We start from the raw sequence: 24,562 nt of genomic DNA, 5'->3' as shown, positions 1-24,562 counted from the left end.
ACCTGGAGCAGTTACCTTGGACACCAAACACAGGAGCTGAGTGTTTCTTGTCTTTGTCTCCTTCACCAGTCAGAAGTGATACAGGCTTTTCCAGAGGCTAGTTCTGATTCTTCAATGTTCCTTTTGCTTTTAATTATGCAGACATAAGCTCTGCTTTTAATTAGAGGGAAGCCAACAGGCTCATAGGTGATTTTAATATATTTCTCATGCTTAAGAGCTGTGAGGATTACAGAGCTCTTTGGCTGCAAAGTCCCAAGGCTCTTCCTCTTCCACCTTCCTCTCACTGGTGTCAGATAAGCTGTCTGTCCCCAGCACAGTGAGTTGTATTGAGGGGCTGGGTCAAGCTTAGAAATAACCTGCCTGAAAATGACTGTTCAGCTCACCTGTGTTTCCCTTCCCAGTCCATTGGGCAATCTCAGACAGAACTGAGGTGATTAATGTTGAAAAAAGAAGGAGCAGCCAGGCATGGCAGTGCAGTGCAGTGAAGGAAAAGCTCATTGAACTAATCTCCAACTGATGAAATGTTGTGTGCCCATTTGCTTCTGGTTATCTGTGAACCCTTGTCAAATGTGCTGGGAAATACTTTTTAAGATCAAATCCTCAGAGGATGTGAGTCGAAACCAGCTGGACCCATCTGTGGTTTGAGCAAGCTGGGGACTGATCATTCTGTACCTCCATTTTACTGATGTGCTTTTTTGAAGCTAAAGAAAGCACATATTTACAATTTTTCTTTTTAAATCACTTATGCTCATTTTTCTAATCCAATGCAGGGTCCAAAAGGGGAGAAGGGTGACCCAGGACCTCAGGTGAGATTGTGTGGATTTCATTCCTTCTGAGAAACATGTGTTAAAAGTAATACTTAGTAAATGTTCCACCTGTAATGTTTTTGAAATAGGGTGTACCAGGACAGGATGGGAACAGTATCGTGGGACCACCTGGACCACCAGGACCACCAGGACCAATCATAGCTATACCTGAGGTAAGTGTGTTTGTCAAGCATTAAAGTGTCTGTAACTCATCTTACAGAGAAAAGGGCACAAATGGTTAACAAACTGTCAAATTTGTTCAGGTCATAAGTCTACTCCTTAAAACAAAAATGTTTCAATATGTCTCTATATCAAATGGATTTGTTTTGAAAAGACAAAATAGGAAGGCAAGTTGGTGAAGAGCTTGCATACAAGAATTACGGGGTCACGTTGAGAGTTTCTCTCCAGGTGATTCTGCAGGAGTTGTGAACATCAAATGAAAAATCAACAGAGAAATACAAACTGCAAATGTTTAAGAAAGCAAGGCACTTGAGACATAGGAGTATGTAGGAGAAAGACACATCGTGTTTTCTGACAGGTGTCCACTATACAAACCAGAGCATTGACTCTGCTGTGGAAGCAACAGCCAAAAGTACCAAAGCATAAAATGCTAGAAGCTCATAAAAACTGTCCAATATCCTTTAGCTGTATGTATATTTTCAGTCAGTTTTGTTCTATGTACATCATGCTTTGCAAAGCCAATACTAGTTAGCAATAATATTAGCTAGTCTAGTAGGCTAGAGATTAAAAGGAATCCCATTTCAAACTCACAACAAAAACCCTTGTAATTGGCATTATATGACATTAAAATCTGGAGAAGCTGTGAGTTGCTGCAGGAAATCGTTCTTCTGTGAGAGCTGAAGGTGCCTAAACAGCCAGACTCGCTCACAGGAATGCATATAATGACAGTAAGAAGTGATTTGTGACTGCAAGTAGCAAAAATGACCACCTGAGGAATCTGTTATGGGAAGCTGGGCACCAACACTATCTTAAAGCTGAGATACAGATAAGATTTTTAGTAGAATGAAGCAACTAGGCTTTCACTTAGGCTTCTGCTACTGATGGCAAATATAGCATAAGTCGGTATCCCATAGCCCACATAACCAGAGGTGGAGGTTTTTTACTGGGTATCCACACAGAATCTTAGGATCTAAAATCCTAAGATCCCAAGATACTAAGATCTTGGATGAGCAGCATTATAGATTCACAGAAATGTTGGTTGGAAGGGATGTCTGAAGATCATCTAGTTCAAAGTCCTGCTCAGAGTGGGACTGTCACCAGCTCTACAATTTATCATGTTTCTCTTGGAGCTTCTGGGAAATTCCTTAATAGCTGTGACAGAAATGCTGATGTAAAATTCATGTTCTTTCTCACAGTCTACCAAGGTGTCACTCTGGGGTCTTAGCTCTTATCAGTGACTAAACAGCTCTGTTTGCAGTAATAATGAACCTGAATGTGTTGCTCCTTAGCTCATTAATACTTGAAGAAACACTGTGAGAGCCTCAGAGGGAAGACAGTATGCATAAGAAATGTAAAAATATTATTGAAGCTGACATAGCAAACTAATGATGCTGGTTTGCAGGAGGCTGCATGGCTCACTACATTTTGTGGTAGCCACAGCCCACATGTCTATCTAATGCTATGTCTGAAAAAATCTAACATGCATCCTCTGAGTTTCTCAGGACTTCTGGATGAACTACTTTCACCATGTGTTACGGAAATGCATGGAGCTGTATTGCATTAGGTATTACAAACATTATGGGTAATACAAACCCATACAGAAACCCATTTCCTTCTCTAAATACCTTGGAGTTTAGTAAGTAAGCTCTCTCACAAAGTAGGGCGCATAATATATGTGGCTTTACGTACATTTGTAGCAAACAGGTATTCAGGAGGCGTACAGCAAGAGCCTCATATGCTTCAAATCCTCTATACTGTTAATCAGATGATTTCTCTGAGGACTTGTTATGCTGTATTTTGATGCAGCTAGGGTGTGTGTGTAAATATACGTCTCTATGTATGACAATGAGTTCTATCTGCCTCACAGATGCTTGTATAACAGGAACTTTGGTTACTATACCTTTGCTGAGATAGAAGATTAATTTATCCAAATACATTTTGCTGACTCAGTCTCTCATCTTGGAAAGAACTACCGCAAGCAAACCTATCAATTGCAATTGGAACGACAGAACTAAAACAAATAGCAGTACCAGCTGTTGTAATGTGGATATTGGCTTGATGTGGGTAGAGTAGCAGAGATAATCAAGTGATCTAAGTGAACCACGGGTCAGTTAGAGAGATCACTGTCTGGGTCAGGGACTATTAGTTCACTCATTTAACCATTGCGTAGCTAATGGCAACAACAATTCTTGGGCTGTGCAAGTCCAATGGCTTGATCGGAGTTGGAAGGAAGTCTTATTACGAAGGGCTGTGTGGCTACAACTAAAGAGATTTTATGCTGCTCAATCAAAATAAAACAAATTAAAGAGCTGGCGCAGTTTCAGTGTATATTAACATCTGATGTGGACAGCTGTGGCTTAGGATCAGGCCTCACCAGTATCTGACCAATAGCACATTGACTGAACTGCACTGGAAAGTAGATCTTGGTTTCCTTCTCATTTAACTTGGTCCATATGTGAACTAAGGGGATTTGATTCCTTCAGGAGACACTTCTAACACTGTGAATAGACATGATAAGATAAAACTGAGGTCTGCAGTAGAACCTAGCCATTTCCAGGCTAGGTTCCTTCAGTACCTTCCAACACTGTGGGTCTCAAGTGCTTGCACTCCTCTGTTGCCTCCTGTTGTTGGTCAGGAAGTCTGTTCTGAAATGTCCTGTTTAAAAAAGTGTCTCTTAGTTTGCTGCTGTTTGATATTAAAAAATACTAAAACCAATATTCCTCATCCTACGTTGGCCATTTTGCTCTTTTGAAGCATAATCTTTAATGCTCGGTGTGTTTTCATGCATGGAATCATGATAACCAAGTAATTTATATGAATTGTTGCAATTTTATCATATCAATTTAGTTGGAGACAGTACAGAAACAGAAATTTTACTGGATTTAAATTTAAAACTTAAAAAAAATTATCTATTGCTGCTATTATCCATCCATCGTTGAGGTACCAGAACTGAATAAAAGGCCTGGAGAAAGGTTAATGCTGGGAGTATAAAGCAAATGTAAAAAAATTTTATTTCCTATGTCCTTTCTGTAATTCTAATACAGGCATATTCACTCCATTTGGATACAAAGCCAAAGGTTTACTTAGAGCCCAACCCAGAAAATCACACTAAAAACTACTGTTTCGTCCTCTTCTTAACAGTGAAGAAAATATGAAAAACAATGCCCTTACTTTGTAGTTACCACTTTCTGAACTGATTTTATGTGTTGAAAAGTTACATTGCTGGATTGTTGCTATTAAAGCTGCTTGCACGTACAGAAAGGAAGATAAATAACTCTATACCTGGAGCAGGTTGTGAAAAGTGCCATTTTTTTCTCTAATCAACATCCTTACATCCTCTATTTTCCTATTTTCTTCAGCACTGTATATAGTTTTCTGACTTCCAACCACATTTTCCATCTGTAGCAGAACTCTAGTCAGAAAATAGACAAAGTGCCTGATTCCAAGCTCAGCAAAGCTTTCGGGATTCATTCAACTGACTTCAATAAAGCTTGGATTGAGCCCAAAAAGAATGAATACTGAGTAATTCCACAATGAAAAGACAGTGTAAACCCAGGGTTCCTGGATTTCTGCCACCAGATGTAGATAAGGCAGAACAATAGAGCAGCAAGAGTCTCTTATTACTGTCATTAAAGTAACAGCCCATGTCTTGTTCCCTTTCTGGGCCATTTAGAGCTGGGAATACAGTGGGACCAATGGCGTTGTGCTATCCCTGGAGCAATGCAACAGAGAGATCATGCAGTCTGGGAGTTGGAGTGCCGCCTGCAGGACTTAAACTGTCTTTTTATTTGACAATTTTCCAGTGTTTTTTGTAGAACATGAGGACAGGGAGCAGGTAGCATCACCCAGTAAAAGTAACAGGCTTTAGTTGCATGAATCGTAGTGCCAACATGACCTCAAAGTACAGAAAGCTGAGTACACACTGCCATGCTCAAATGATGTAGGATATGACAGGACAGGATACGATATGTGATGTGACCAAGCACATCTGTCCTCTTTTGTGTCCTCATTCACATCCCAGATTAGAAAAGTAGTATTCAGAGACTCATAAGATAGTTCAAAGTGACCTCTGGAGGCCATATGGTTAGACCTCTTATACAAAGCAGAGGTAGCTTCAAACTTAGTTCCTGTATACTGTACTCATAACAAATGTTGCAAAAGATGGTGATCGGATAGCATTGACTTGCACATGGCTACAAGCAGAAGAGGCATTCAAATTTCACAATACCTCAGTGACAACGTGCTTATTCATGTGCTAAGTGAATACCTGGCACCTGAAGGCATGCCCTACCCTAGCCTTGTGAAATTCAGAAGATATAATTACATTTAATGGGAATAGTGCTGCACACAGAGCCTTGTATTGAAAAGGGTGTCACGGTTTGCCTGGTAAACAAATGGTCTAGTTCAAGCCTCTAAGGAGATTCAGTACATATTTCTGAATCTAAAATAAGGCTAAACTGTCACACAATAAATGGGGTTGTTGAAGTGAAAGAAGTGAAACAAAGGACAAAAACTGAGTAAGGACCTCTTTTCACCTGCAACAAATGCATGGAGCTAGCACTTACATATTGTCTGTCCTGAACTGTAGTATATGACCATATGAATAGTATTGGGAACAACTTTTTAAACCAGAAAGGTAGCTATCTGAAACCAAAACGAAAGCCTAATGTTGTGGTTTAACCATGGCTGGCAACTAAATATCACACAGCTGCTCGCTCAGCCCCCCAGCCTGGTGGAATGAGGAGGAAAATCAGAAAAAACGGTAAAATCCGTAGATTGAGATATGAACAGTTTAATAATTGAAAAAAAGTAATAATAAAAAAAAAATGATGATGATGAAAAGGAAGGCAACAAAAGGAGAGATAGAAATCAAACCCAAGAAAGGTGATGTACAACTCAATTGCTCACCACCCACTGACCAATACCCAGCCCAACCCAAGCAGCAATCTGCCCTTCTGGGTATCTCTCCCCAGTTTATATACTGGGCATGACATGCCGTGGTATGGAATACCCCTTTGGCTAGTTTGGGTCAGGTGTCCTGTTTCTGCTCCCTCCCAGCTTCTTGTGTCCCTCTTCACTGGCAGAACATGAGAGACTGAAGAGTCCTCGATCAGAGTAAGTGCTACTGAGCAACAACTAAAACATCGTTGTGTTATCAGCATTGTTCTCAGACTAAAGCCAAAACACAGCACTAGAAAGAAAATTAACTCTATCCCATCCGAAACCATGACAGTATATACCCCTTATTCCATGCAATTTACTTCATGCCTGGATCCCACACTTTCCAAAACATCATCACTTTTCCTGTCTTTTGATACATACACACAGATAATCATTCCGTTACATATGTATTCCCTTATGGATGTATCAGCCATCCCTATAAAATATCCATTGTGTTCATTTAGTCCACGACTTTGGCCTCCATCTGTCATAAATTTTTCAGGGAAGGAAAGATGGTGTGTGGTGTTGGATTGTTCCATACTAGAGCCAGTTCTGATTCCCTAACCACTCTGCTTGTCTGATTCCATCAAAATTCATTCTTCGTTAATCTCGGTGATTTTTACTGTAATACCCTTGATACAGCAATCAAAAGGGAGACAGGTTCACATCCCCAAATCCAGAGAGGCGAGACAAGCATGGCAAGGCAGCCAGTGCAGTGATGGGCATTTAGCCACCACAGAAATGATAATATACAGTGTTATATAGCAATTACATCATGCAATTTAACTCATTGGCTATTCTCACTCAAAATCAAATCTCCTAGAGGTAACATGAGAATTCCCCATCTTTCCACATTACCCACCAAGTACACCCAAATCCTTGAGCAAAGGCAATCCCACAAATGGGTTTTCTTTTGCCTGAGGCAGGAATAACCCAGGCTCTTTTCCCTAGTGTATTTTTTATGTCCACTACAGGAACTTGTTTTGAATGCATTCTGAGATCCTTACATAAGAAGTGTAAAATGAATTCTAGGTTTTGTAACTCCAAATGTAACAAAAATTAGAAGTAGAGAGCCTTTTCTGTGGCCTTATTTGTGGTTTTCTTCCCACATTTATTAAGGGACGCTTTAACTGTCTATACTTTTTTAAGCATGTATGTGTGCCCTAGCTAATCAATTTGGTATTTGAAATAACCTGTTCCTTAACTGCTTTTTTAGCTACTACTCAATGATACAGATGGAATTTTAAACTTTACTGGAATTAAAAGACTTCTTGGGCCTCCAGTGAGTATATGCTGCTTTATTAAATCTTCAGATTTGTTCTTTCTATCTTTTCTGCCTCCTTTTAAGTATCAGCTAGAGCTGAGTTTCATATGCTTTAGAATTGTGTTCCTGCTAACTTCAGCATTAAGCTTTGTGGAATTATTTCAGGACAGAACTGAATTCTGTGTGAATGAATTACTTTTACACATTTGCATCAAAGAATCTGAATCCGAACTATATGCTCAGAATGACAGAAATGTGGGACTGATACAAAATTAGGGACAAGATCTACATAGCATTTGTTCCTTTTTTTTTTCTATTCTTGTTTTTCAAGTCATAAAATGTTGGGATATATTTTGCTCAGTTCTGCTTGAGACTGCAACTAGGAATACGTGGCTCCTGTAAATGAGTTTAGTCTCGCAGCAATTACTGTAAGATGAAAAGCTGTGGATGAAAAGGTGGAAATTTCATGAAAGAACAACAGGTGTGAAATTTCAGGTTTTGTTTTGCAGCTGGGAGTATAGCCGCAAAATAGTTCTATCAAATATTTGAAATTCTGAATGCTTCTTGGTAAGGATTTCAAATTCCTAGGACTGGATCCAAAGAGAAATCTACTTTTTCCAGGCTGTGGAGTCCATTCAAACTAGCCTGAAAGTCTACACTTTGAAAAATTTTAATCCTGCCAAATGAAGCATCTTACTTCATTAGTTTCATTTTGGACTGTTGTTTGCATATTATATTTCATCTGTTTTCTTGTTTCTGAGCAGAGTTGTCTCCCTCACGTTCAATCCGTGATGAAACTAGACCAGAACTTGTGTACGTGATAGCAGAATTTCACTCGACATAGCTGTAGTTTGAAAAAAACCCAAAACATGTACCTTAATACAACTGTCCCAAACCAAATATTTACTAAATCTATTAGTGAACTGGAAAGAAGGGCATTAGCTCCAATAACATCTTTTAACCTTTATCTGTTAGCTTAGTATGCCTTTTTTCTAGTCGTCACGTGGTAGGACTAAATCTCATTATTGTGGCTACATCCAGCTGTGCTTATGGTAAAACAGCTTTCAAGGAAGAGTATCTCGATGTGTTTCCTAAAGACCTGAGTCTCCTAATCCCTGAACATAATAGGGCACCATATAGAATGGGGTCTCTTCTGTGAGCTCTGTCACTGCAGGTAGTAGCAATTCAAGCCTTAGATGACAGGTTCTCAAAATAACATAGACAAGTGGGCTCATGAGCAGAAATGCATTGATTTGTAATAGTTATTACAGTCCCAAGAACCATGTCCTGTAGCTCAAACTGCAGTTGAAATTGGAAAGATCTTTGAACCTCAAACTCCGAGCTCACCCTAGTCAGGAAAGAAGTACAGTCTTACAGTGGCTTGGGTAATACACATCCAGGTGATATGAACTAAAACTAAAGGGTCTCTTTGCAGATATCACAGTGGACCAATCTTAAATATGCCCAGTACAAATCCAAATCCATGTTTCTATTCATAGCCTATTACACACTCTTTTTTTCTATCCACAGACAACCAGCAGCAAATTGACAAAGGTGGGAGGGCTACTGCTATCTCTGTGCTGGAATCTGGAAAAGATTCAGAGAAGGCTGAATTATGGTTGCATGCCTTTCATATGTGGAAAATGTCACCTGTCTTCAGCCTTTCCTGGATCTCTGCCTGTTCAATTTTGGGAAGTAAATGCTAATGTCCCAGAAAAGTTAGAAGCATGGCTCATTGTGGAGTGCTCACAACTTTACCACTGGCTGAATGAAGTTCTTAAACCAGTTTCAGATCACAATATTCACAATTTTGTGAACGTTCACAATATTCACAAATTACACAACACATGGAAAATACATACTCTGTTCTGTAAGTCTAATATGCATTTGTAAGGGGTTTTGCATTTTGCAGGGGCCAGATGGCAAGCCAGGTCTACCAGGATTTCCTGTAAGTATTCTGTTCCTTGGATTTAAGTAAGTATTTTTCAATATCGTTTAATATTTTAAAAGAATTATATTGTATAGAATTTACACAAAGTCTAACAAATTTTCATATGGGAGACCGTAGGTGTTTATGGAATCAACAGCTATGGTAGAAATTAACTCTGCTAGAAATGAACTACACTATGATATGCACATCATGTATTTCTGCTTATCTACAAATCAGTTCTGCAGTAAATGTAATTGACTCTAACGAAAAATTAATGCATTACTACCTAAGGAATGCATTACTACCTAAGGAAAAGACTTAAGACTTCCTAAGGAGGAACAAATGGACTTCTAAAAGTTATCTTCATATGTATACATAGTTATATTTTTCTTCAGGCTTTTTTGTCCCCATTACAGAGTACAGTAAAGCCCTATGGGGTGTACCCTTTTTATTACCCTTTAGGAAACATTTCTTATTTTTTTATAACATACCAATGCCACCACATAAGCATTGCACAGCCATAGTATCAAAAGGTGCCTTATACTGTGCTACCTACTTGCTCAGACTGACATACCATATAAACATTACCTGGCTTGTGACTTCAGATAGTATTGTTTATACTCTATATTTATATTCTATATAATGTGATAGAATTATTTTCCCTTGCTATGATTGTTTCACAGTTCAGATGCATGCATATGGTCTCAGGATCCTTTGTCTATTGCCTGAGAATAACTAAGGAGAAAACTGTGAAAGCTGACAAATGATGTTGATAAAATGCTGGCAAGTTTCCCAAAATTCTTCAGAAGGTTGTTTACTAGGTCCTGGCTATTATGTACTGCACAGGAAGCCAAAGAAAGGCAGGGGATAGGGGTGGGTGGGGGAAATCCTAAAAAATTCTTTTCATTTGCAAAAGAGCTGATAACATTTAGAAAGTGATATAATGAATTCTTTCTCTCTGTCATTTACAGAATTTCTACAGACATAAAAATACCATTCTTGTTCTTAACTCAGGTCCTTTCTTTATCTCTTCACCAATGCAGAAATCATGTAGTCTTGAATTTAGCTCTTGGTTGGTAAAAAAATGCTTCTGAGTGCACTTATAATGGAAGATTGTAAAACAAAACTGTGATCTGAGTGGAATGCTTTCACCACAGAAATTATATATTTTTTTAATGTATTATCTCTATTTCAGATTAAAATTTTTTTTTATAAAAATATAGCTTCATAAATTCTGTTGAAAATCATTCTGGCTGAATAATTGTGGAGGGAGAGAGAATAAAGTAGGGAGGAAATGAAGAATTTTAGGCTTAATTTCCACGCTTATTAATGTTTACATATTTCTCTTTGTAGATGTATCATCTATACTGTGATAAACATCAGGGGGAGTTTGTTTGTTGAACAAACAACATCAGGTTGTTTGTTCTTTTTAACAGGTTCTTCCTAAATGATATTTGCTTGAGGGAATACTTTGATTCAGGCAGCAATTTGGTCTTATAAGAGTTCTTAGATTGCAACCAGAGTGATACAAATTCAAGTTTTCCAGTTATTTAAAATTACATTTAGTGTAATGGCCTAGTTCCATATTCTTAGCAGAGCTCACTATGGATTTATGTACTTGTTCTTGTTTAGGGCCCTCGGGGACCAAAGGGTGATACTGGTTTGCCTGGATCACAAGGACCCAAAGGACAACAGGTAAGAGAAAATGCATGGGGAAAAGCATATGCTGCAAAATGTGTTAGATGACAAATATTTAGTGACATTAAAAGTTTAATGATTCTAATTTTACTAAGGATTGGGATGTTAATAAGTTGACATGAAGAATTTACTAAGCGAAAGTTGAAAGAGTTCTAAAAATACCCTGATATAATACCATTGAAGCTAAGATTCTTGCCTCGGTGTTGAGATTCTGCAGTGCAGTGTGCACTTATCAGAATAAGTTTAGATAAACACTAAACATGAAGTGAGCTCTTCTTGCAAGTTGGCTGAGCTGACACCCCGGGATCCTAAAAGAAAGGCCAAATAATAGTAATAAGAATAAAAAAAAATTGATCTACTCCTCCTTTGGCACAGAGGGCTTTGCCTACAGAATGAAGACTGAAGTTTTCCATTCCCAAAGAAAGTATAAGACTTGGAGAGCTCTCTCCTTAAGATCCTTTCTCTGATTTCTGCACAACAGTGTTTATTTGATAGCAGTGGTGAGACACGACTAAGGACTGACTCTGCTATTTACAAAACATTGCTGCCGTTGTTCTATTTTTCTCCCCCTTCTCATCCACCTGCAGGAAGCAGGGGAGAGGAACATCTAAGTTATTACAATCTTGAGGATAACAAAAAACAAAACCAAAACCACTTCCTTCTTAATCTTTGTAAGTACCTGACCTCACTTTTTCACAAGTAATAGGAAGGCTTGGAAATGGTTAATTGTGGTTTGAAATGAGACTGTGGATGAACAGCCTCTTCATCACTCAGATGAAAACATCTCCACAAATACAAGTCCCCTTTTGTCATGAGGACTCTTGTGCTTTTATGGAGTGCATTGGTTTGGGTTATGGGGGTTTTTTATTTGTTGGGGTTTTTTATTAGCTTCTGCTGGCCACGTTGGAAGGAACACAAAACTTTGAAGCCATTATGTTTTGTACCCACCAATGTTACAGTGATGTTTCTGAGGCTGTTTCTGAGGCATGAACACCATGTTATCCTCAAGAATTAGGAAGTTGGGAACCACAACGAAGCTGCACAGACACCAAGGAGCATTTTGCTTTAAAGATCATGAGACGCTTCTATTGCAACCTCAGGTCCATAAAATCTCACAGAAGATAAAGACAGTGAAGCTAAGCCAGAGGAAGACTTTAAAGTATCCAAACTATTCTCAGGGAAACTCCAAAGACTCCAAATATTTAAGAACCTGCAAGGGGAACTGAGTTACAGCACTTCCCACGCAGTGGAAGTGCTGTATCCTGGACTGTCATTTTAATCAGCAATGCAATTGTTAGTTTCAAGCCATGTTTGTTCCATAAGAAATCTTAGGAAAGCTATTATACCAAGCTGCCTGAGCTAGGAGGACTAAAGTTAACAGCTGAAAGATCCAGAGTGGGAACCATGCACTGGCGAATGATAATTCATGGTTGTAGCGCCATTATTCAATGGAATTACCCCTTGAAGAAGGTCATAATTTGAACGTGGGGGATTAGCCTTCATTAAAGGCAATCAAGATGCATCATGCCAGGCATATAGAGAGAACGCTTCATGCTTTCTTGGTAGTAAAATCGGGACAATTAGTGTTCTATCAAGATTTTACATTTCCAGCAGTATTTCCTGAGCTGTATCTAAGCTGATGGTACACAAGAAGACACCAATAGTCTGTCTGCCCTTGGCAGAGATCTCTTGTGAACACAGCATGTTTCACATAGTTACTTTATTGAGAGCAATTAAAAGTGTTTCTTAAAAAATAAGTACTTATTCATTCCAGGATTATTTGCAGAAGCAGGATATTTTTAGTGTACTCTATTACACTTCAATAGTGTAATACAGTAATAGCATAACAGTTTAATCATTTTAAGAAAGACCAGCCCTTTTCTTCCCCAGAATCAAACTTCACCCTACTCATATTGATATCACTTTATGTTTGATATCACAGTATGACTCACCTGTCATGCTTCAAACTGCAGTAATGCTGCTTTGACTTCTGATTCTATTCAGAACTGTTTTGTAAACACTATAAAATTACTTTGATAATCACAGGGTGAAAAGGGAGAACCAGGAGCTATCATTGCCGCTGATGGATCTTTAACTGAATTATTAGGAAGAAAAGGGGAGAAGGTGAGCTAATACTGTGTTGTGTTCTGCCAGAATGTTTGGTGGCCTTGTTACCAGCCACCTCTGCCTGGATACTGCAGAAGTTCTCCTCGTCATTGCTCTGTGTGTGTCTGTCCTTAACAGGGTGAAGCTGGAGTGGTGGGACCAGTGGGACCAATGGTAAGACATTTCCAAAGATGAGTGGATTCTTCTTTTATTTTGCTTTGCTTTTACAGACTATAGTAAATGTAAAGGTAGTTTGCTTTAGGTTTCATTCCTTCTGAGTAGGGATGATAAGGAGTATTTTTGCTTCAGGATGATCAATGTCCTTCAGAAAAGAATGTGATTGTTACATATGTGGTGCTGTAAACTACTGATGATTCAGTATTTAATTCTGGTGGCACAAATGTATCTGTTACTACATAAATAGTGAAATCTCATCAGAGCTAGAAACTTACATAACTTATGACTCAGAATGAACAGAGTTTGTTTAGCCCCGAAGATAAAAGGCTAAGAAGAGCCCTATTTGCTCCCTGTCGCTGCCTGAAAGAGAATTATAGAAGAAACAACGTCAGGTCCTTCTCAGAGATGCACAGGAAAAAGAGTGCCAATGACCAAAAGTTCCAGCAAGGGAAATTCCAATTAGATATGAAGAAAAAAAAAATACAGTAGAAGTAGCTGCTCAGAGAGATGGTGGATTGTGGAAGAAGGTGCTGCTTGTGGCAGCATGACCTAACTTGAAGTTTGTCTTGCTTTAAGGAAGAGGTATTATTAGATGATCTCTAAAGATCCCTTCCAATCTAAATTATTCTTTATTTCTATTATTTATGATAAACCAACCGACTGCATCAGGCCCAGTTTCTGTTGGTGTCAATAATTTGCAACTGCCTTGGATTCTGAGGAAGCTGCAAATCAGGTAGTAGAGTCAGAACATTTACAGAAATCAGGAATTTGAGGCCTTCTTTCAGGTACTTGGCCTGATATTTTTGACAGGACACAGGATGTTGTAGAAAAGCACAAGAAATTAGTTATAAAGTAAGAACAGAACAGTTGCCCAGACTCAGAAGTATTAGAGCAGGAATTAATTTCTTCTAATCTAGTATTCCAAAGATCAAGGATATTGAGTGTTTCTTTGCTTCTGCTTTTGATGTAGCCTGATTTCTGTTGTACCTAAGTGAATGTTAGTTGGTGTTGTCATTTCTGTGCACCAAGGTGTGTAGGAGATTTTGCCATCAGTTTCTGCAGTCTTTAAAACGGGCTAATTGGGTGTGCTGAGTAGTTGCTTTCTTAATTACTGTGTATCAGAATACCTTGAGGGGGCTATCCTAACTTGCTGGAAGGGGAGTTCCTTTTCTTCTCCTTGAATGACTGCAGCATGAGTCTATCCTATCACCTCGACATAGAATCATACAGTAATTTAGAATGAATCAGTAATTTAGAATGGAAGTGAACTTCAGAGATCATCTAGTCTACGCCACTGTCCAAAGCAGGTCTATTTGGCTCAGGGACTTGGCCAGTTGAGTCTTCAACATCTCTCAGGAGACACATTCTACAGCTTCTCTGGACAGCACATTCCAATATTTGTCAACCTTCAGGGTTAAAAAAAAAAAAAAAAAATTGTTTTCCTTATATCTGTTTGGAATTTCTCATGTTGTAGCCTGTGTTCCTTGCCTATCATTCTATTGCTGCGCATCCATCAGGACATGTCCTCTTCCTATCAGCTCCAAACTGTGTGTTGACATCTCCTTTTGTACTGCTACAAGATGCTTCATACAGTTCAGCATGCAGACAAGGCCATTCAGAGGAAGTTCTTGCCAGCATTGGTGTGAATGATTACCCTGTAGGACAATTTGGCACAGAGAATCTGTCTCAAGACTTTGCTCAGCCAGTTCCTCCTCTTAGTGCAGAACTTCAGTTTGATCATCACTGCTAATCATCCATCAAAATGGATGATTCATTTTGGTGTTGTCCCATAGAAAAAATCCCTTTGTAGTCAGTGGGAGTCCTGTGCAACAAAAATATATAGAGTTCAGCATGCTGGGCCAGAGCTTTTGTGGCATAACTTATCAAAGTTTGCACTATGATGGCTCTATACCATTTTGCACAAAGTAAGACACTGGCCCAAGAACAGCTTTTTGGTAGCTGGGGACTCTGATCATTGGAGCACAAGGAGCTGCAGAGAAGTAGTGGTTTGGCAGATGAGAGCTAGGGATAGGCAGGAGGTTAGTACTGTTGCTAGAAAATGCAGAAGAGACAGAGTGAATCCAACCTACTGCTACAGGGGAAATGAGAATCTTTTACCTGCTCAATTAGGCTGTTCACCGTCAGTGAAACAGACCATTGCACATTACTGAATAGGAGCACTTAGTAAGAACCACAGTGTCAATCTGCCCAAATCAACTCTCTGCTGTTGTAAATTAAATCTTCTTTTCTGGTAAGCAGTCTCCTGTGGCTTCCTCTTTCACTTCTAGCTGTGACTGCTGGCTTCTGTCTCAGGGAGTTGGAACATCTGTCAGGGGTGGGCTGGCACTTTGACAGAGGAAACAGTAAAGGTGGCTCCAGCATGTTCAACTCTTACATCGTCGATGTTGATTTAAAGTCTCAGTTACAGCATGAGATCCAGACACTTCTGTTAATTAGAAACAGACCTTTTTTAATAGTTTAAATAATCTTCATTGCTCAGTAAAGCTCAGATTTGCATATTCTTTAAAGGCTCGAATACTTCAAAGTGAAATAGAAAAATAACCCACAGCATTTTGGATTTCTTTTTTTTCAAACCCCTTTATTGGATATGGTATCACAGAAGGATGGGTTGAATCATTTTGAAATTTTGGGGGCATGATATTGAAATTCACATCTGCTAGAGTCCACCAGAAATCTATTGCCTGCTTTAGACAATTAGCTTTGATCATACAGGCAGAAATTACCTTCAAACAGGACATGAAAGAGAAGTTTAATAAAGGTCCTACCACCTTTGAACATTTTCAGCTGCCACTAGTTAGCTTTTAATTCTGATTACAGTGATGATGTTTTAAATCAATATGTTCACATGTTAACCATTTCCAAATTTCATTTCCAATCCAGTCTTAAATTTTGGCATGATAAAATTACAACAGTTAATCCATTAATTTCAGCTTGATGCTAAGATAAATCGCATCATCATAATCAGAAAAAATTTTCCATTAATGTATATATGTCACTTTCCAACAAAATGATATTACATAAAGGCAAGGACAAATAAATAAACAAATTCATATACCCAGGCTGGCATGTAGAAGCCTGGCACTGTATGAATTCTCAGGCTGATCCACAACATCTCCTCATGTGGCCTGATTCAAAAATAATTAGAAAAACAAAGCAAATAAAAAGGAGATGCACAAAGCATACACAACTAACTGCCTTTTTTCTACTGATTGAAACATTTAATTTTCCTTATATACATGGTGACTCAGTTTTGAAGTGCACCCTACAAATGGCTAAGAATTCAGACTTCGTTTAGACAACAGTCTTTTCCAAGCCAGAGCTGACTGTTATACGCAGGCCTCAGCTTCTGACATCACTCAGCAGAGCAAGGAGAGAGGACATTCTGTGCTTTCTCTGCAGACAATCGCAGACTGATTTCTAATGCAAATATGAAACTATGCCTCTTATTCTAAATAATCAAAATATATGTCAAATATATGTTCCATGTGTTCTCCATAATCGCATTTTCTTTTTTTTGTCCAGGGACCAATAGGACCTACTGGACCTAAAGGAGAGCTTGGTTTTCCAGGACGTCCAGTATGTATTGTGCTCTTAAGTGGAATAAAGATGGAGGAACTTGCTTCTGACACATACTACACTATTTCTACTTATTTCAGGGCCGCCCAGGACTGAATGGACTGAGAGGTGTGAAAGGTGATAGAGGTGAATCATTTAATGTAAGTTCTTATGTATTGCAATTAGTTGAAAAAAAAAAAATCCTGTTAAAATCTGAAGCCAAATCTGGTTTATATGAATTCCTTTAAAATGACGAGAGGACTCAAAACCTGAAATGATCTAGAAATAATTATATGTTTCTGCTACTTTTCCTATTTGACAACAATTATTTAAAAGTCAACTTCCGGGTCCATCTGGACAGTTCTTGCAGATATACATAGTTGTATCAGCTCCCAGGTGTAACAGTTGTATGTGTGATTCACTGTTAGCACAGCTGGTTCAAATAGCAAATTATCTTGCATTGCCAATTCTTTCTATATATCAAAGACTTCCTGATCTAGGCTATCGGTATGGCTCCTCATGGTGTGAAGATACTCACATAGGCTCTTAGCTGTCTAGCACAGGTACAAACAGCACTTGGGCATATCATAGTGAAGTGGAACCCACTCTACTAACAAGGAGATACTTGCTAAGACCTAGTACCTGTTTTAGTTGTCATGTACATGTATCCAGAATAATGACCACTGCATATGTGACAGCATATCTGTGCCCACCTACAACCTGTAATTATGGAATGATAAGTGATGAACCAAGCTTGTGGTGCTGCAAGTCCATTCTTCTGAAAAGACTTCATACAAGTGGTCTCAGGGCAAACATGAAGACTGGACTACACAGCAGTAAGCACTGCTGAGCATAAGCAATAAAATTCACAATAGCAGAATAACTTGTGTGGTTGTTCTGATATCATGGGGAAATCTGTGTTAGAAGAATTGGAACTCATACCACAACAGCAGCTAATAATATTTCATCTGCATCAGAGATATGCTGCAAAAAAAGGACAAACTTATTTTACTGTGTTAGCATAAAAATCATAAGGCATGGATCCGCTAGGCATCAGAAGATGTAATCTAGTCAATATAACTATTTCAGTAGAGCACTTTTTTAAATGAATTCTGTTGTATGACTTCTCTTGTTCTGCTTTGCTTAAAATATACATGGCACACAAACTGCGAAACACAAGTATGTTGTCTATCTGGACAATAAAGAAAGATTATGATATTGTTTTATCCAACTAACAGGGAGGCTGAAGATGGGTAAGTATCTTCACATAAAGAAAATACCAGGTACTGGAGGTTGCTTGCACCTCTAGAGAAAGGTATAAATAAAAAATTAGTTGCTGAAACCAGATTAATTAGACAAATTCAAATTGGAAGAAAATGACAGAAAAGATGACTAGCCATCAGCAGAAAATATTAAACTACATATTCCACTCTTCCTTATCTTCAAACAGTGCCAAGGTTCATTTTCTTGATTGTCTGCCTTAACCAAACAAAAACTATTAAAGCAAGTATAACTAGATGAAGTACAACAGGCTGGGAGATTGAAGCAAACAAAAAAAAACCAAACCAGGCTACATGTTCTAATAGTGTTTCCTGGAGTACTCAGGGAAGATAAAATCTCTAGTTATTGCTGAGATGACATGCATCACCTCACAGAAGCTTTCATTGATGTGGACTGAGAGATGGACATGGTGTGGTGCCAGGTTTTTAAATGGTATGGTAAAGAATCGGCATATTTTTTTGTAAAGGGTAGTCATGCCTCTGGCGTAACAAAGTTCCTTGAAGGTGCTAATTAGTGTGCAGTTATCTGACTGGCGTTTGAAAAGATATGAATCTCAACAGTCTTGAGAATCCCAGGTCAGTCTTGGATACCTAATTTTCCTTGGATAAGAAATCCACTGCCTTTAATTTAGTTTCAGTTTTTAGTACTTTCGGGGTATCCATTTGGGATTTGTGGTTTGTTTTTTTATTTTTTGTCCCCTGGAAACAACAATCTCAGACCATTTTGTTCTCCACAGAGTGCTTTAGGTTAAATATTAAAATCCACCTGAGAGGTTGGTCCTTGTAACTAAATGCTCAGTCTCCCCTCAGGCCATTTAGTACAAAACTGCTTGTTTAAATGGTGTCCTTGAAGCCCCTTGGCCTTCTTTCTGTGGGCTCAGTTGCATTGCGTATGAAAAGATCTGACTAATATCTTCCTTCTTTCACTTTCTCTTACCAGGGCCTTCCTGGCTTGCCTGGACCCCCAGGGCCCCCTGGACCACCAGGACGTATAGTTTATATCAAAGGAGTAAGTACAACCGGGGATCAGTTCTACCTTTGTAGCAGAAATGTGCTGCTCTAGAAACAGCTTGCAAAGGGAAACATCAAAACTTGTTTCAGGCAACACAGTTTACAGTGGGTGACTCTGCTTGTGTGCATAGGAAAAAATTTCTCAACTGGAGCCACTGTCATGTAAGAGTTTTGCCCCACACTCAGAAGTGGGACTTGCTAAAAGGCCTATGAGAGCTCTCAGGCACCAAGCTGGGCTCTTTGCTCAGGGGGCGCCAATTTTTGTTTCCAGGCTTTGTCCTGAAATGTCCATAAGATGTATTTGGTGTGTTATCTACTGTATTATACCTACGTTGATTAAAATAATTTCCCTTCCTGTTTTCAATAGACAGTTTTCCCAGTCTCACCCAGACCTCATTGCAAAATGCCAGTAAGTCACACACAGGATCTGCTCTTAGCAAAATGCATGGCCATGACAGTGTATAACCAAATTAGCTATGTGCGTAACCACAGTAGCTTTGCAGCTTTTCTTCCTCTGCCTTCTGCTTTGCACCAGAGATATGTTTTACCTAGTCTTCATGATAGCAGATTCTCAAGTGTTTAGATACCCAAAGTTAGCCATATGTAAAATACATAACAGCACTAGAAGCACTAAAACCTTTTGCTTAAAGCACTTTTATTACTTGTCCTAACACTTTTTAATGCCTTTCAAAGCCTACATTTCCATACTTTAAGAGTTGCTTTGGGGAGCTGAATGTTTATACATACATGTACATGCATTCTTCAGATGTATATATAAATACTGTCTCCAAGTTGTTATGTCTTTAGCTGTTTTCCATTTCCCTGTGCAAAATAAGACATGTTACGTATTTCATTGTGGCATGAAAGATGCATCAGAAAAGAAAGATCATGTCTTTTATTTGATCCTCAAATGCAATCTATTCACATATAAACATTTATTATCTCAAGAATGGCAGCAGGTAAAGCTCTACCCCTGCTTTCCAAAGGGAATGACAAAGACCTCATTAGCTTCAAAGGACCTGCAATTTCACACATAGTATAAAAAGGAGACGGGGTTTATATTTTCAGAACACCCTGATGCAACTTTTTTTTAATGAATCATGGGTATTACATCCCACAATGAATGGCAAATGGAGTCCAGTCCTGGAAGTACTTTCCCTAGGGCAATATTGTACCATTAAGCCATGGTTAGGCTGTTGGAAAGGATTCTGTCACAGTCCTCCTCTGAATAGTGTGGTGTGCAGTACGGCTGATCTACTTCTCTGTTAGACAGTATAGCTCAAAATAGTATTGTGCCCCCTCCTCCAATTTCCATTCCTGTTCTTTTTCACTTGTTTTAGAGAAACAGCTCTGGACTTACACCATACCAGATGTATCGATACTCATCATCACCCTACTCTTACTGCTAAAGAAAGATGTATCCCAGCTTATGGATCTTTCTGTTAGTTAATGATAAATAATCATTATTGTATGCTAAATCGACATTGCGGTTTTGGCCTATGACCTCCAGGCACCATCTTTTTACCTCTTTGAATTTTTCCTTTAAATATCCCCATTCTCACCATAAAAGATTCTTGTGTGTTAATCACATATGTCCATAATCATGCATAGTTCGCTTCACCTCTGAAACCTGTCTGGATGAGGCCCTAAGCAACTTGATGTAGTTGATCCTGCTTTGGGCTAGCCAATCTCCAGAAATGCCTTCCAACCTCAACTCTTTTATCATTCCCTGTGGAATGATTCAAACAATATAAGCCTATTTTAGCTGAATTTCAGATAATAATACAAAGTCACTTTTCAAGAAGGTTACAATCAGTGAATAATAGCAATAACTTTTATGTGCACAAGCAATAAAAACCTGTGCTTATAAACACCTCTTCATGCATCTGAGTATGCTAGATAGATTTGTCCTACATTTGTGAATAATATCCTAAACCTATCCAAGTTTATAGATAAGAAGTCTGCTGTTCATGCCTACGTAAATGAATATCAATAAAGAACTACAGACTGAGCCCACAAGGTTTCCTCACGTGAACTAAACTTCTGAAGTTAATGGAGCTATCCATGTAAGTAAGACTTCTAAGAACTAATACCACAGGTTAGCCAGATGCAGCACCTTTGATTTTTTTCATGCGCTTGCCTAGATTCATATAAATAGTTCTAGCTAGTACTAAGATCCGTCCATTTCCAAGCACTATGCTACGTTTCAATTCCTGCACTCTCCCTATTTTGAAGATAGGCAGTAGAGGTAAGTAGCATGCCCACTGTTACAGGTGGCTGGTGCCGGAGCAGGATAGACTAGAATGGCTTCTGCCTCCTAGTTCTGGTCTCAATGCCTCTGGAGCGTAGGTTAACATCAAACAGTAGGCATAGCCATGGTCTGATGAAAAATTTACAAACACAGTCTGCTAACTTACAATCAAAAGTCAAATCTGCTTTCAAATGCAGTGGTGTAAATTCAGAATTGTTCTTGGAGAATAAGTTTTCTGCTGCTTCACTGGCATGACTGAGAGTAGGATTTGCTGATGCCTCAAAACACGTGTTGTTGCCCTCTTGCTAAAAGCATGTTGCATGTTAAAGAGAGCACAATCCTGAAAAAAGCTTGATCACTAATACTTGGACCATGTCAAACTGGATATAATACAGAATGTTGTTACAATATTTATTAGCATGCAAATTTTCTAGGCTTTTCAGTCACACCAAGTAATGCACTTCCATTGGTTAATGTGTAAAGATAATTTTTAATTGATTATTTTGTCTGTAGGTGAGCACTCCTTACCCTAGAAATCAAGAAGCTCCTAATGTCCATGGTGAGTAATTCTTTTCTTGTACCTTGGTATAAATAAGCTTTTTGGGGGGTTTTCATAGTTAAGCACTTTTTCTTGGCTATTGCTAAATTGGGGTTTCTGGAGCGGGGGAAAAGAAGTGGTCTTGTTTCTGTAGCTCAAAAAACAAATGAGCCTAGGTCTGCACTTTGGAGACCAAGATTTATAACCTGAGGAGTGCAACACAGTTTCCGTAAGATCTAATCTTAGAAGTCCTCTGCCAGCGCAGAGGTGACCCGTGGCTGTACCAAATCATTACTCTCCACTCTGGCAATGTTCCTAAGATGCAAATTCTAAAGTCTATCTGACACTACTTCCCACAAAGCAACCAGGTGATCTCATTCCTCCAGTGTTTGACTGATGGCGTAAAAAACACTTCCCTTCTCTGAGTGACTGATACAAAATCCCAAAAAACAACTGATCTTGTAATCGGAACTCCCATCCTTTTTCTCAAAAGAAAATTATAACCACTGGTAGGGTCAACCCATACTGGCTGCTGGAGTCCCAGAGAATACTGCTGAGGGAAAGAAACAAGCTTTTAACACTACTTATGGTTTTTTTGGGGGGTGTGAGGTGGGGAGAGGGAAAGAACAGAGGACATATTTCCCCTCCTTCACTAGGAAGGTGAAGCCTGTCTAAAAGAGGTTCAGGAGTAGCTATGACGAAAACCTGACAGGCACACAAAGAAGGAAGTATGACTAACTAATGGGGAAGGAGATGAGAAACTCCACACATGAGGACCCTGGGGAAATTGTCACAAGGCTGGAGGAGCTTTGTTAGTTTTGACTCCTTTTAATGGAAGAGGGTTTCAGGGCCAAATAAAGGGTCAAAATTTTGGGGTAAAATGATGCCATGAGCTTTCTTTCTGGATCTTACTGCTGAATGATTGATTCACCTCCTACAAGTGCAAGGTTAAGTCGTGTGCTTTGCAAACTGTGTGCATTGCTTCAGGGCTATGTCAGCAGACTTAAGTCTACAGAGCCTAGGATGTCCAGTGCTGCTCCTAAACCCAAAGACTCCCAATTGCTTGTCTCACCCTGCACACACGGACTGCAAAAGATTTCTCTGTCCATATTTTTGTTTTTAATAAACAATCCATGATCTAACAGAATAAATGCCCATAGAGAGCCCTAAGTTCTTGGTTCAAGGCATTTTCCTTAGTTCTAAGATTGACTCCAAGCTGATAAAGGACATTCTGCTGTTCTTAGACTTTTAGCATAGGCAAATGCTTGAAACTGAGGATTTTAACCATGACAATTTTGTTTAAAACTTGTTTTTATTCAATTGATTATTATAGTTTCTTTTCTCTAAATGCATACCAATTCTCAACCCCAGTAGTAAATCCTAAAGTCACTCCAGCGCATCCCTTCTTTCTTTGGTTTAAGGAGGAAAGTTAGCATTTATGTAGAGTTCTCTCCCATTTTAAGATTGTTGTGATGCTCAACCTTTCCCTTCTTGAGATAGAACTCCATGAGATGTAAGCACAAAGTGGTCACTTACTGCGCACACCACGCACTAAAATTAATGCAAGCCTGAGTCTGTGCTTTCGTCCTTCCTCAAAGACATGCTCCGAGGATGCATGAGGGAAACATGCAGAGGGAAACAGGTAGCAATTCTGCGCAAACAACAACAAAAAAAACCCCACAAACCCCCCCCCCCCCCAAACAAACAAACCAAAAAAACCAATGGTGAATGCTGTTTGAAATTGTGCTGCCTTGACCAAATTGTGTGGAAGTCTTCCAGTTGCGAGGGTACCAGAAAGTTCTGTGACAGTTTTGCTGCTATAGAGCTGCTTGGAGCTGGAAAAAAAGATGGAACATTAAAACAAAAGTCCCTGAGCATCCACAGGGAGCAGCTGGCAGTTTTCTTATGATCCAGTAATGCACAATGGAGAAGGAGGTCTTCTCAAGATCTCTGAGGAAATAAAGTCAGTGTTCTTCCTCCTTTTATTTAACTACTTATAATAAAAAATTATTCCTGCCTGTTTATTATATTTTCAGAGTAATTTTGTAGGGGAAAAAAAAGCAGTAGTGCAGCACTAAATACACAGCCTGAACCTGTTTCCCATTCCCATGCTCCTGAGAATTAAATCACTGTTCCCATCACTGTGCAAAGGAGACTGGAAAATTTACAGTTTAATCAGATAAGTCAGAGCATGCATGCAAAATAAGTTGAATTGATACAGCAGTAGTATATGTTATATCAGCATCAAATGCTGGAGCTTGGGGGTGTTTCTGGAGGAAGAGATGGCTACCTGGGGACCAGTTCTCTAAAGTGGTCCAGAGATTAGGCAGAGTGGGCACAGCAACTGGAACAGCTCCTCTCCCTCAGCAATGACTGAGACACTTGGAAAGACCAGGCCACCTTGATCCAAATGGAAAAAGAAAGCAAGAGAAGGAAAAGAGTGCAAGGGATCAGGATAAGGGGCAAGAGTGGACATAGGAAGTGGTAAAGACTGATACTGTGAGAAGAGCTTGCTTGTATAAGCTCTGTATTGGTCTCAATATTTTAAGATGACCTAAAATACTGATGACTGGACTGGAAATCTGCCTGAAAAATAACTCTGAAGATGTCACAGTTGGATAGTTACGGTTCAGCTGACAACTAGGAAAACTAACTGCACACACGAGACACTGTGTGATTGGCCTCAGTGGAATATAAAATGAGGCCCCACTGTTTTGTCAGTAGGCATTTGAACATGGGCTCACAGCTGGAGGCTGAGTCACCAAATAGATCATGGGGAGACCTGTGGGAATATGACCAGCTTT

The 24,562-nt window shown here is 39.1% G+C and overlaps 1 protein-coding gene across 1 annotated transcript in view; it reads left to right on the top strand.

The window, feature by feature from the left end:
* The window catches only part of LOC115608070 (collagen alpha-1(XV) chain-like), a 113,444-nt gene that overhangs the window by 70,885 nt on the left and 17,997 nt on the right, over positions 1 to 24,562 (top strand). The window contains 12 exon segments of the mRNA XM_030486282.1: positions 771 to 806; positions 896 to 979; positions 7,144 to 7,209; positions 9,104 to 9,139; positions 10,754 to 10,816; positions 12,866 to 12,943; positions 13,064 to 13,099; positions 16,646 to 16,699; positions 16,780 to 16,839; positions 18,899 to 18,967; positions 19,337 to 19,378; positions 21,734 to 21,779. Coding sequence (XP_030342142.1) covers positions 771 to 806; positions 896 to 979; positions 7,144 to 7,209; positions 9,104 to 9,139; positions 10,754 to 10,816; positions 12,866 to 12,943; positions 13,064 to 13,099; positions 16,646 to 16,699; positions 16,780 to 16,839; positions 18,899 to 18,967; positions 19,337 to 19,378; positions 21,734 to 21,779 — 670 coding nt within the window.

The sequence above is a fragment of the Strigops habroptila genome, chromosome 1, assembly GCF_004027225.2.
Source record: "Strigops habroptila isolate Jane chromosome 1, bStrHab1.2.pri, whole genome shotgun sequence".
In the NCBI taxonomy this organism is placed as follows: Eukaryota; Metazoa; Chordata; class Aves; order Psittaciformes; family Psittacidae; genus Strigops; species Strigops habroptila.
The sequence above is the reverse complement of the archived record's forward strand: the minus strand, read 5'-3'. Positions and strand labels throughout refer to the sequence as shown.